The 13,617-nt window shown below is 39.8% G+C and overlaps 1 protein-coding gene across 1 annotated transcript in view; it reads left to right on the top strand.

Annotated features, from left to right (window-relative positions):
• NPAS3 (neuronal PAS domain protein 3) overlaps positions 1-13,617 on the top strand; it is an 846,643-nt gene that overhangs the window by 819,052 nt on the left and 13,974 nt on the right. Inside the window, 3 exon segments of the mRNA XM_079127214.1 lie at positions 490-544; positions 547-682; positions 4,532-4,638. Of these exon segments, the coding sequence (XP_078983340.1) occupies positions 490-544; positions 547-682; positions 4,532-4,638 (298 nt within the window).

Here is a 13,617-nt window from a genome sequence, read left to right as displayed (position 1 = left end):
TCACAACCACTAATTTTTTATCCACTGGAGTCTTTGGCCTTTTGCAATATCAACCCCTGGATGAAGGTAAGCTCTGAACCACCCCATGTAATCTGCCTCAGTACGAATTTGGAAACAGATGGACATCTTCTGTTATTAACAAGGGCTAATAATGCAAACATTTCCTTCTGCAGCTCAGTGTTCACTTTTTGCCTCATTTATCCTGATTATGAGTTTCCCCTAACTGTAGAAACAACCAAACAAAAAGGTCTTTAAAAAAAAGGCAACAACACTATAATAATGCTGCCTTGAGAATTCTCAGAGTATATTATTATTTCTCTTTTGTCTCTTGCCATGAAGACACTGAGGGCACACTGACAGTCATCATGATTATAGAAGATACACGCTAATGTTGGTTGTTCCAGATGTAATTTTGCATTTCTCAGAAGAAATAACTATATATCTAGGATGGAAATTGACTGGTGTCCTGTACTTAATGTTTTTTTCCAGGTGATTCACATAACAGGCCGGCTACGCCTGAGAGTGTCTCTGTCCCATGGGAGGACCGTCCCAGCCAAATCATGGGTCTTGTGGTTGTGGCTCATGCCTTGCCTCCCCCTACGATCAATGAAGTCAGAATTGACTGCCATATGTTCGTCACTCGAGTAAATATGGACCTCAATATCATTTACTGTGAAAATAGGTACTTTGTTTTTGTTTTCATTTGTCCTGTTGCACATTGCTCATTGGTGAGGGTCTGTGTTTTCAGCAGTCTGAGGATTTTACTCTCCAACGAGGCTCATTATAATCCTGATCTTGTTTTTAATGGCTGCTTGGACTGACACCAAACATGGTTTTTATTTAAAATTTATATGACTGCCCTGATTTACATTAGGGACAACAATTGAATGAATTAGGATACCCAGACATCCATCCGCTGTAGTGAAGGCCCATTCTGGCTGAGAACCCAAGGACAGAGCAGGGCTGGGGCATTGTTGTATTGGCAAAACGGAGCAGTAAGAGGCATCTCCTGGTGCCTCCATGCAGCTCACTTCAACTAGTTCAAGGGCCCAGCACCATGATGGTGAGTGTTCACACAGACACTAAACCCAGAGGACAAACTAGAATTTGAGGCCCCCAGAGGAAAAAAGGATGCAAAAGGACTCTGCAACACTATTAAATAAAACTTTATCATCCTGAGGATTTCACTATTATAAATTAAGAAAAGATGAGTCATCATATGAATGAGTTGGCAGCTCTTCCTTAAGACCAAGTCTTTTATAAAAAGACTTTTTCACCTCTGGTTAAAAAGTTCACTTTTTCCATTAAGCACAAAGCAAGGGACAGGAAACGGGGACAGTGCCCCTTCAGACCTTTCACCAAGAAGTCATCAGCCCATCATCAGACTGATTTGAAGAGAGAATCATGGGGCGTGGGAATAGCAGACGAAAAGAGCCCACATCTCAGCCGTGGGAGGGTGGCATGGTAATGCCGTGCATCCCTGGTGCCACAGGGAGAATCATGGAGTCGGTTTGGGGAGGATATTTTGTTGCACAGATTATTGTCAGGCTTGAAGGCAATATATGTTCACTGAGCCCTGAGAGTATCTTCGAAGGGGAAATGAAAGAGCAGAATGGTCAAGTGTCTTGAGTAATTGACCTCTCCAGAGGCTGACCCAGAGGAAGTTAGACAGCCCCTGCATTCATTACCCCGGAAAGTGCTACAGAAATCGAGATGGAGTTAGAAAGTGCCCACCATTTCTATTCAGGGTCTGATTTAGATGAAGGAATTCACCAATTAGAAAAGAAACCCTGAGCTGTGATTGTTCAATGCAGTAGAATATATCATGAACCTGATACTATTATTGATAAATAATTCTAAATCTGCTTTTCAAGTTTTGTTACCACTTATTAGAATTTTTATCATCCATGTCTATATACTAAGGTATTCCTGAATGGCCACAGAATATTAGGGAAGACATGTTAGCCAGAGTAATTAGCTAGAGTTGGCAAGTAATAATAAATACAGCTGACATTTAATGAACATTTACTACATGCTCAGCCATGTGCAAATCTAATCATCTGCACCATCTCATTTAAGCTTGGGGACAATTCCATGAGGTAGGTGCTACAAATGTCTCTATCACTCTTGGGAAATTTCAGCTTAGAGAGAAGAATTCCTTGCCCTCAGCCAAGATTCAAAACCAAGTCTGCCGGTTCAAAAGACCATGTACTTGGCTACATTCTGTGGGGTTCTCGAATGGCAAGTGAGCAGTCAGAATAACCTCTGAGAGGGACTTTTCATACATAAACACCATGAAAGAACACAATTACTTCCCTCAAAGCTGTTAAATCTTATTAAAATGTAGAATATTGGAGGAGACCCAACAAGAGAGGCTGATACAAAATCAGAGGATGGACATAGGATAGCTCACTTGATTGAGATTTGCCATCTTCAGACCTTCCAAAAAGGAACCTCAGCTTATTTCCCAAAGTTCCAGTGTATTTCCCTATCCAAAACATCACTTAATTTCATTCATGTGATCAAATATTCTCCTGACAAGCTCCATAGACCTGAGTGCCTCGTGGTATCACTCTTGTAGTTGAGATCAGTTTCTATGACCTGCTTTTAGCTTTTTCCTTGCCATTAAAAAAAAAAAAAAAAAAAAAAAATGTTTTCCACATCCCCATGTTAGGCCCAATACAATACAGCATTATTTCCCAACTGAAGATGATAGTAATTATGAAAAAGGACCTGTATTAAAGGTAATTGCATATTTGATTGACAGAAAAATGCATGCCACATGCCAGACACTATGCTGTTAATTTCATTCCCCTTGTAATCCCCTTCCCACCCTCTAGGGTTATTTTACAGATGAGGAAACTGAGGATCAGAGTAAAAGATGCCTTAGGATTCTGGTCTGCTGCTTCCTGTGCATTTAAGAAGTCCTTGACCACTGAGCTGCTCACCTTCACCAGGGTGATAAGCTCTGTCCTTTGAAGGATTTAATTTGAATAAAGAATAAACTAAAGAAATACCTTCCCTAAAGAATGAGTGGCTTTTTTCCTGGGTTTGCTATTTAATTAGGGAATTGTTAACTAGAAACTAAAGCTTGCTCCTTGAGCTGCAGACCATTCTTCTTGCACATTCCCTAGGACGGCCTCGGGCAAAGCCGACATCTAATGCTTTCAGAGGAGCTGGCAAATTCAGAAACACCAAGGAGGGTCTTTTAATGACATCCTTGTTCCCTCATTTGCAGAAAGGGGGTGTAAACTGCACTTGGAAAAACAGGCTAATGGTTTTACGAAAACACCAACTAATCTATTTTGTAGCACAAAACCATGGAATCCTTAGAAAACACTCCTTTTTATTTCTCCAACTAATCTTATTTTACTAAGAATTCTAGTTTGACCAAAAATATTATTTAAATTGCGAGTCATTAAGATATTCACTTACTGAGTAGTGTCTTTTAATTATATTCCATAGTATTTAAATCAATATTGTTTTTCTTTATTATGTCTCTGCCTAGGCTTAGTTGTAACTCCCCAACAGTAATCTCATGTGTTTCTTAAACGTGTCATTTCCAAAGATTTGCTTTATACTTAAATAGATCCAATGTCATTAACCATTAAAATACAAACACACACACACACACACACAGAGTCAGGAGAATAAATGAAACTACAACAACAACAAATAGTCTATTTTGGTTTGACTAAAGTGAATCTGGGATTGGTGATACAGAGGGTAATAAGCATTTTGACATCTTTGTGTAAACCAGGCAGATTCCCTCAACATGTTTCAATTGGGTTCTATTTTTCTGTGCTCTGCCTGAGGACATTGACGTCTGGACAATCAATGACAGGGGCTTACACACACGTACAGTCGAGCACAAGCCTGGGAGAGCTGCTGAAATGGTTTAAAAGTTTCTGTGTGGAATCTACCACAAAGTACCGGTTAAAAGAGCAAGGAGTGAAAGCTGAGCTCCCAACTGACTAAGACTAAAAAAGATAATACCCCCAGGCATCTGTATGTCTCAGCATTTAAATTATATCCCTTGAAATGCCAATTTGGACTTTGTGCCAAGAAGCAGTTGAAGTCTTTTTTCATGGAAATACCCAATAGAAGACCAATCTGTTTAAATGAAAGGTGTCTCTAATCATTTGGTATAAACATAGCATGTTTTTATTTTATTATGTAACCTTGAATTATCTTGGCCTGTAATAAGGATCTTGCATTGTTACTGATTCTCAATAATTCCATGGAATTATGTTGTCTAAATGTGTATTCTAATGCTAAAAAAAAAGAAAAAAGAAAATCCTATCTAATTATTTAAATGCAATTGCTTGATCTAGCACATTTCCTGGATTTGAAAAATTCTGTTATATGCCAAAGAAATACTCTGACCTATAAAGGGTTTTCCCTCCAAGTGCCATGTCCTCACGGGTACCTGGCATGATGAAAGTGCGTCAGTGGATGGGTTCCATGTGTTATTGGACAGTCTCTCTATTTATATTCTTTTCAATTCCATCCTGTGTCCCTCTCTTTGTAGGATTAGTGATTACATGGACCTGACCCCTGTCGACATTGTAGGGAAAAGATGCTACCACTTCATTCACGCAGAAGACGTGGAGGGCATCAGGCACAGCCACCTGGACTGTAAGTAGCCCTGTGTGAGGGAGTAACCAGGCCAGCATCATTTGTCTCTGATGCTTCTTCAGCTTCAGTGCTGATTTTTCCCCTTCATCTGTCCTGTGTACATTTGTGATGACTGTCAGCATGCCGTGAGAAAAAGTAAGACATAAATCATTTCAACTTGTGCTGGCATTAGATTGAAAGTGGACCTCAGGCCAGAGAAATTGCTGGATCTTTAGACACTCACCCAGAATTTTGTGGTCTCTTGTGCTCTCTCTCCTCCGGAAAGTGGTAGGGAACCCTCAGTCTTAAGTGCTTCCTTGACCCTTTCACTTTCTAGAGAGCAACTTCTGCTGGAAAATTTTTGTTCTCAGTTTCAAGCTGTACATGGGAGAAGACACGCTCAATAGGTCTGATCCTCATAAAAATGTCTACTTGAGCAGCCACAAAACTGGGTCGAGGTCAGGAAGCCCAATGGGCAGGGAAAGAGCACATCATGTGGCCACATTAGCTCTCAACAGCAGTGTTTTTTTTAGTGCATTTCTGATAGAGGCTATTCAGAGGAGCAAGTACCTGCAGGCTCTGATTCCTGGAAAAAAGAGAAACTAATCTCTGCTCTTTGAGTCTGTCTCCCAGCTCCTGACCTTCAGGCTCCATTATCAGGACCTTCTGTGGCATGCAAGCAAGCAGGACCAGCAGGGTTCTGGTTGGGTCCAAGCAGTAATTCACACACAGGAGTCATCCTGCCCTTTGCCTCAAAGCCCCCTGGAGGTGTTTACACTGTATGTGGAAGGGGTCTGACAAAGCCTGATCTGGTGGACCACCAAGGAAGGAGGTGCCCCCTTTCCCATCAGAGCTCCTTTCTACAACCATTCAACAGACTCTTCTCGAAACACAAGAACTCAAGCAGCTACATTCCTAGAAGATGCTAAAGCAGTTTCCAAACTCCGATTTTAAGTACATGCAAGATGCACAGTAAAATGGTACAGCTTTGAGTTGGAGGTGGGAAACACCAGCCAAATATTCTTTGTATTTGCCCCCTCTCCCATTTCCTGCCATGGTTGAGAAGACTATCTTGGATCTTTCCTGCCTTTGCAATCATTTCCTCATTTCAAACTCAGATCTTTAAAAGCAAAATGGAGACAGGTGGCCAAAGCCTCAAAATGTGCCCTATCTTGTGTTTTAACCTTGAATTAGCGACTCCAGCATGGGAGCAATTCAATGTCAAATTCCATCTACTGTATCTGGGCAGAGCCTGCCTGCAAGGCTGCTCTCCGGCACATTTTCCCTCCTAACACGGATTGTGTGCCTTGATATTGCACACCAGGGATTTAGGGAACACACTTGTTGCTAAGAATGAATGGGTGTCATGTATCACAGAAGCAGATGGCTCTTCAATTAATTGGGGGAAAAAAATGATGTTGTTTCCTAAAAAGAAACATCAAGTTCTTTGTTGCCTGGAAATTCAGAGAAAAATAGAGAAAACTCAGGATCTTTGAAGGAAGCACTAGATATATTTTTGGAACAAGACAGGCCTGAGATTCAAACTTTAAAAATTAATATATTGCTTTTAGGATGCTTTTGTAGACCATGTGTGTGAAGACCAGATGCACTTTCTCGTTTGGGAATCTTAATTAAGGTCTAAATTCAGAAACCTGACACTGACAAAAAAGAACTTTGTCATCCTCTGTTATTATTTGGCAAACGTCATGCTATCTCTCTGGGATTTGATTTACAGCTTAAAGAAACACAATTCCTCAGGCACAGTGAGCTAGAGCAATTCGTTTCTTCCCATACAGCAAAGGTCTCCAACAAATATGTTTGATGCCATTCTCTCCCGTCTACTTTTATCTCATTTTCAGTAGCTGGAATAATTTGAGAGTGCTGAAAATAAACTACTCTACCATTCACTATTGTGCACTTCTCCTAATTTTTCTGGTATCTTGCCAACTAATAAACAGAGAAAGTATGCTTTCAAATTCTGTGATTTTTTTCATTACTCGATATTGACATACTGGCTATTGCTTTTTTATATGATTTAGCCTGCTAACAATGATTGAGTTCATTCTTTTAACTCATACACATGACTTCTAATTTTGAGTTCTTTTAATAACCTTAAACACATGAAAAACAAATAGAATGAGCTGATAATTCTGCACAGTAAAATACACTTCACATATTTAGCTATCATGCTGTGGAATAACTCCACAATGTCAAGTAGCACACAATTAGTAAAGCTGTAGGGGGAGAAAAGGAGTGTTTTGATCCTGAAGAATTTTGATCCTAATCAGATTGAAATTTCAACGTTCTTGTAGTGCTTAATATCTTCAATCACACACACAAAAAATCAAACTGATTCCAATGTCAGGTTTTGCATTCTGTGACTGAAAGAAAATGCTAAAATATACAAATGCATCTCGCTTTGTACAATAAACATTAACATCATTATAAAGTAAGATTGAGTCTAAAATTGTGTAATGGAATGTCTGATGTTTACCTAATCCTCAAACCACAGACAGCCCAGTAACAAAATGACAGAGCATGTAATAAGTCGTGGTTGTGTAAACACTGGAAGAAACGGCAAAAAGCCAGCACAGCATCTTGCTTGTCCGAAGCCCTGGGCTATTACTGAAAGAGGCCTCCACTGTGTCTTCTTGGCGGGAGAAGGTCATGGTGACATAGAATCAGTTCAAGAATAAGATAGAATTCTAAAACAAAGGGGTGGTTAAAAAATAAAACACATTAACTATTTAGCTTTTCTTCCTAGAGCTATTGGCACAATTCCTGGTTCCGTCCATGAAAGACAGGTTTTAGACATCTGATAATACTTCTGATATTTGATATCTGTCTTAGGCTCTGGCTTATGGATAAAACTTAAAGAAGAAAGGCTCACTCATCTTTAGTAACTAAAAACATCATCTTTATCTCTGCTATCTTCTTTCCTAGCATAGGCCTCTGTAAATCCATAAATGAACTTGTTTCTAGAATACGGAACTTAAAGGGGAATCTCAGCAGCACCAGGATTTGACAACTCTGATAAACCCAGCCAAGAACCTGAAACTGTGTACTTCCCACTGGGTGAACACCAGGTGCCTGGCAGTTCACTGGATTTCAACATAAAGAATCACTAAGATTCATGTTATTGATGCCAACATGGTGGGTTAGTGAAATTATGCTGGGATTCTAAAACCAAGGGAGTCTCAGGGTCCCTTCTTTCCCAGTGTGACTAAAGACCTCTGTGATTTCTTTTCTTTAAACCCAATTTCATTGATTCTTCAGGTCAAATTGACCAAATCAGCATTTCAAGGTTTGAATTTTAAACCACTCATAATCGTAATGATTTGGAAACCTTTCCCTCTTTATCACCTTTTGATCTCTATCGCTCAGAAAGTGCTGACCTGGAGATGAGCAGTCATGACCCGGAGTCACACGCTCATTACCCAGAGCATCTGTGTCACCCTTGAATTACAAGAGGTTTCAGCACAACCATCTACCACTCTACCTCTGAAACCAGAAAAATAGAAGAGCTAAACCAAATACAGACACAGGCTCTGCATTTCTCTTTATTCCCATTTAATCCAGTCTTTTGTCTATAGTAGGAGCTGAATCTGTCTTGACACATCCCCAGGGTTTCTTCCTGGGTCAAATCAGCAACAACTCTTAAAACCTTAAAGAGTGGCCATAGCAGGGAAACTCCCTTTCTCCTTATGACATTACACTCCACCAGAAGCTCAAGCTCTGAAGCATGGGATTTCAGAGAAAAGAAGCCACAGAGTGTAGATGTGGTGGCAACTTTCCCTTCCCAGCATCTTACCCAGGATGAGAAAACCCTGAAAGAATTATTCCAGAGAAGAAGGACTTCCAGATTGTCTAGGAGACCAGGTGGAAATAAAAGTCATGGCCACCTAATGCACTTGGGGGGTGAGTGTTGGAAAAAAAATAAAATACAGTAGCCTGTTATTTCTTAATTACAAACTTCTATACTTCTTAACAAAACTAATATACAGCTACCTGGCATAATGCATTCCATGCTGTTTGCATCAATAACCCTACACTTCCCTCCTGAAGGCGTCTCATCGCCAAATGCAAGCAGACTGCTTAATGCAGGACTAATTAGTATATCCCCTTCCAGTCTGCGGGCCCTCCATTGTAATTCCTTCCAGCTCATTTTTTTCCACAACTGAGCATCAATCAAAAGTAAGTGCCCTGCCTGCCTAGGCAACACAAGATGTCCTCCATGCATTTGTCATCTGCCACACAAACAAAGGGGGAATTTAATTGTTGATTTGGGTATGCAGCCATTGCATGCAGGAAAGGAAGCTGCAAGTGAAGGAATAAGGACAGGAGTGAAGTTTGGTGGGTGGGCCAAATGCAGATAGCACCTGTGGGCTTTTTGCTGTTTCCTGATCTTAGCTTTGCTTTGGAGCTGGTACCCCTTCAGGGATTTCACTGCAACCTAGGCATTGGCTGGACATTCCCAAGGCAAATGAGTTTTTTCTCCTCTTCCGTATGAATATGAAAATTCCCATGGAAGGAAATGCATTTCATAGCCATCCTGTCTGCCTTTCTTCAGAAGCCAAGTCAGCCTACATCGTGTGCCTGTCCATTAATTGAAGTGACTGTCACTGGAAGCAAGATAAAGCCAGATTTTTATCCAGGAGTGAATTAGTATTATTATTTTAGTCTTCCCACACCCCACAACTGCTGATTGGGTTTTTCTTGTCCATGGGCAGCAAGCACAGAGAAAAAAGACCAGCATGAGAGTCTAACCATCAGCTGAGTACTCGCTCTACACACTGCTCTGGAATAGCCGTATTGACATCACCTGGCAGCTTATAGAAATGAAGAATTTCAGGCCTGCCCCAAACGTACTAAATCTAAATCTGCAGTGAACCAGAGCCCCAGCCAACTTTTCAAAGCTTGAGAAACATTGACCATACTCTTGTATGTAGAAGGCACTACTTTACACAAACACAAAGCAAATAACCATCTTAAGGATTTCATTTTCTTCTGGATTGGATGAACTCTATTAACAGTAGATGTGAGGAGTGAATTGGTTCTGAGAGTGTCTCAATCAGTGTTCAAATGAGATGAGCACATGATTACCTGATAAACTTGACTACAAAGACGTGAAGTTTTAAGGAGAAAGTTAACAGAGTTTTAAAAGTAATAGTATCCAACCTAGGAAGAAAATGAATTCTTTGGTGTTTTCACCCAGGTCAATATTTTCCTATGCGTACTTACTTGATTCCATGTATTGAATGTGAGTAGTGATATTTTCCCAGTTCAAGTTCATCTAACATTTCTGTGTTCTTACTATATACCAGTTTTGTGATATGGCTAAGAGGTCTCAAAAATAACTAAGATACAATCTCTACCTTCAAGGCGCTACATGCTAGTGGAGAAGATAGCTTGAAATAATCAATTCTGAATAGGTGGAAGAGTATAGACAAAACAGGAAACCTCAAGGTGGGAGCAAGCAAGGGAGGATAGAAACATGGCCCCCAGGAAGCACACTGCCTGTGGACCTTAAAAGATGATGACAAGAAGCCAAGAGGGCAGGAAATATGGAAGGCATTCTAGGCTTAGCAGAACATTGTGAGGAACATGAAACACACACTCTTTCCTCTGTCCCCAGAGGGTAAGCCAGAACTTTAATTTGACTGATAAATTCAGTTTTCCTGTGGATACTTATTCCTTATTACCATTTCAATTAGTAACTGCTTTTATTATAGTTTTTTAAAACAATAACCTTCTATTTGGCAAAAAGTAACCCATTGCTCTTATAAAACAGGATAAGAAAAAAAAAACAATATGTCTAAATCATCCATTTTAACCTAACTCAACTAACCTAAATAAATCAACTTCATCAATTCTTGTAATGGCATCTTAATCTTGTATTTTAAAAGTTTTCAACATTTAAGTTTTCCTTAAAACATCAATGACATCCTTCATATCTCAAAAAAAATCTCAAATTTTTAAAAATCCAAGTAAGCACCAGAGGATTTAATTTGTGTGTGTGTCTAACATACAAGAGGTTGTCCCCATATGAGGGGTTAACCAATGATCAGGTCGCTCGGATCTCTTTATGAACATGCACATCCTTGGTGGCTTCCTGGAACTTTCCTTGGGGCATCTCAACTGAAATGTGTTTGTTACAAGTAACAGAACACAAAAGTAAACAGAAAACAGAAAAGTAAAAATGACTTAAACTTTCTTTGTAATTCTCTAACTTTCTCTTCATGATGAAGACAGCTATAGCACCTGCCAGTCATCACGTCCTAACAGGGTAAGGAAATGATCAGCAGCTGCTGTGTGTTCATTTTTTCAAAGAAAGAAAACACTCACAGACCTCTTTGCCCAGCAGAGAGAAGCACCTTGTGTCTCCTCGCCCAGTGTTTTAGCAAATGCCCCAGCCTAAACTACACACTGGCAAAGGGATGGCATTAACTACTTCTGAGTTAAACAATCAAGATTTTTCCCCTTGGCATTTTGGAGAAGGTGATCAAACATAAAACCCCAAGTCAGAGTGGCAGTGTCCATTCAGTGAGCCACCAACAATGACAGCTACATGGCAGAATCTGTAAGGTTTTTACCACCAAGTACTCGGACTTCTAAAAATCTGTATAACAGGAGAAAAAAATAGAATTTGTCTAGGGTGCTTGAAATAGTCTTGATTTCATGAAACACTGCTTTAATATTCCTATACCTCGCCACTTATATTTCCTTTTAAAGATTTTTTTTTAGACTCAACCAAATGACCTCCCTCCAGAAACACAAGGTCCTCTCGAAGGCCCTCTTCATCTCTTTTGCCTTTTTTCGGTTCCCTCTACTTCCCGGTCAGCTCAACAGCTCCAATACTCCATTACTCTTCATTTTTAAAAGAAGGAGAGGAACTCACCCAGCCCAAGTCAGGCCTCATGGGCTTTCATAGACCTACATGCCATTTTCCATACAGTTATCATGATTATAAATTTATTAGTAAAAATGATTGATGAGCCTCTCTCTCCCACTCAAAGGCAAGTAGGGGTAAGAAATTTTTTCGACCACTTCTCACAGTAGTGACTTGCTCTTCCAGTCTCACTGCCCAGGGCTTCGTCATATTCTAAACTACCCTAGTCACCAGCAATGGGAAGGTACTTAGCATGATTGAAATGGAGTAGGAGAACCACAGCCACCACAGAGCTTATTTGCTGTATTTCCTAGTGCCTGATACAGAGTAGGTACACACAAAAAACATTGAGTGTTTGGATAAGCTCATTGAACATTCCGAATCCTTCCTGATTTTATGCTGAAGAGTTTAGTGCTTTTCCTTTTGATAGCAAATCCCTACAAAAATAAAGGTATGGGGTCTTTTAAAATACTGTCCTTAACTTTTTTAAGTTGAGAAGGGCAGGAATGAGTAGTACTGAGAATCTCTGGTTGGACTTTAGACAACTTGGAAAAAACCTAAGATCTTAGATGTTGCTTGTGCCAACAATTACTTTGATTCTGTCGTAGACATGATACCGATATCATCAGTGTTTAAAAGCCTTGGACTCCAATTTAGTACATTATCATGAAGAAGAAAAGGGGAATTTATTTTTCAAACTTAACAAATTGACATGTTCTAAATCAATGAAAAGTTTTCTGCATGATTCAATATTAACAGTTAATAAAAATCTATCAATTGGCAGTGGTATAGGACAAAACCTCTTCTGAGGTTGTAAATCACACAGATAGCAGTTCAAGCAGGGCCTGTCATTAGTGTATTAGGGGGGAAAATCCATAGATGATGCATAGTCATTCACAAAACATCCACAGGTCTTTTGTCCTTAAGCTCATAACTCACATTAAGTATCAAATATCATCCAGCTTTACCAAATATTGCTCGGCACCCAGACTTACAAAAAAAACTAAAACCAATTTGTGAATGCCTGCTATTTAAGACATCTAGCTCACTAATTGCAAAATCTATAGGAAAGTCTGCACAGCTTCAAAGCCTCGGTTGATCCTATGAGCAGTTCTAAATGAAAAACTGTCTCTATCGCAAGTAAATAAAGCACTTAATGCAGTCTCTGGCTACAATCTTTTTCTCCGGTGGGTTTTGAAAATGACCTTCCTGTAAGCATCAAGGACTATAACTTTTTAGATAAAGAAACTTGTTCTTGTTTTAAGTCTATGTCAGGTTCATTCCCTATAGCCCACAGTTTTCAAAAGCAGAGGAAAAAGTAATCCAGAATTTTTTTTTTTTTTAAATCTGTTTCCAGAATGAAGTTCCCTGTCAGCCTGCCTTGGGCCTTAGGTGGAGAAGCAGAGATTAAAGAGTCAGTATTCTTTTTCATGTTTCATCTGCCAGTTTTGTGAATGTAGAAAGAGAACCAGTGGCTACAGCTGAGCACCCAACTGTGGTATTAAGTAGAAAGTGTGATTCTAGCACACCCCCCTTACTTAAACACACACACATATACACACTTCACTTTAGTGAATTCAAAAATCATTTTTGAGTTTCTAGCAGAAGGCGTCCGCTCTCTGCGCTCTGCAGCCATTGATGAAGGTACCTCAAGGGGGGGTGAGTGGCTCGGCAGATGCGTCCTCATATCGCCATGACGATAATGAAGCTCTTTGTTCAGCTGTGTGAATGTGAAGTGTGGAATCTCCGATGATCTCACCATTTCCTATTTCTTCTATACTTACCTGAATACGCCAAGTATTGCAGCTTTTTAATGCATATGCAACCACTAAAATGTCCTTTTGTGAGACACTCTGCTAAAGACCGCTTTTGATATGTGTTCTTCATCTCCTCTGCAAACGGATTCGAACTGCTTCCTTCTTTTTGACACACAACTAACTCACTATTTAGACTCTTTGGCTTTGATTTTGTAGAACAGCCCAACAGGAAGAGACCATGTTCTCTTTTTTCCTTCATATTTCTGAAGGCAAACTTGTACTGATTTGTTTTGATTTACTAACAGAATTATGTTCCTGCTGCAGACACTGGCTTCCTTTATGTCCTTTCAGTCA

The sequence above is a fragment of the Sciurus vulgaris genome, assembly GCF_902686455.1.
Source record: "Sciurus vulgaris genome assembly, chromosome: 2".
NCBI classification, from domain to species: domain Eukaryota; kingdom Metazoa; phylum Chordata; class Mammalia; order Rodentia; family Sciuridae; genus Sciurus; species Sciurus vulgaris.
This window is presented reverse-complemented; position numbering and strand designations above follow the sequence as displayed.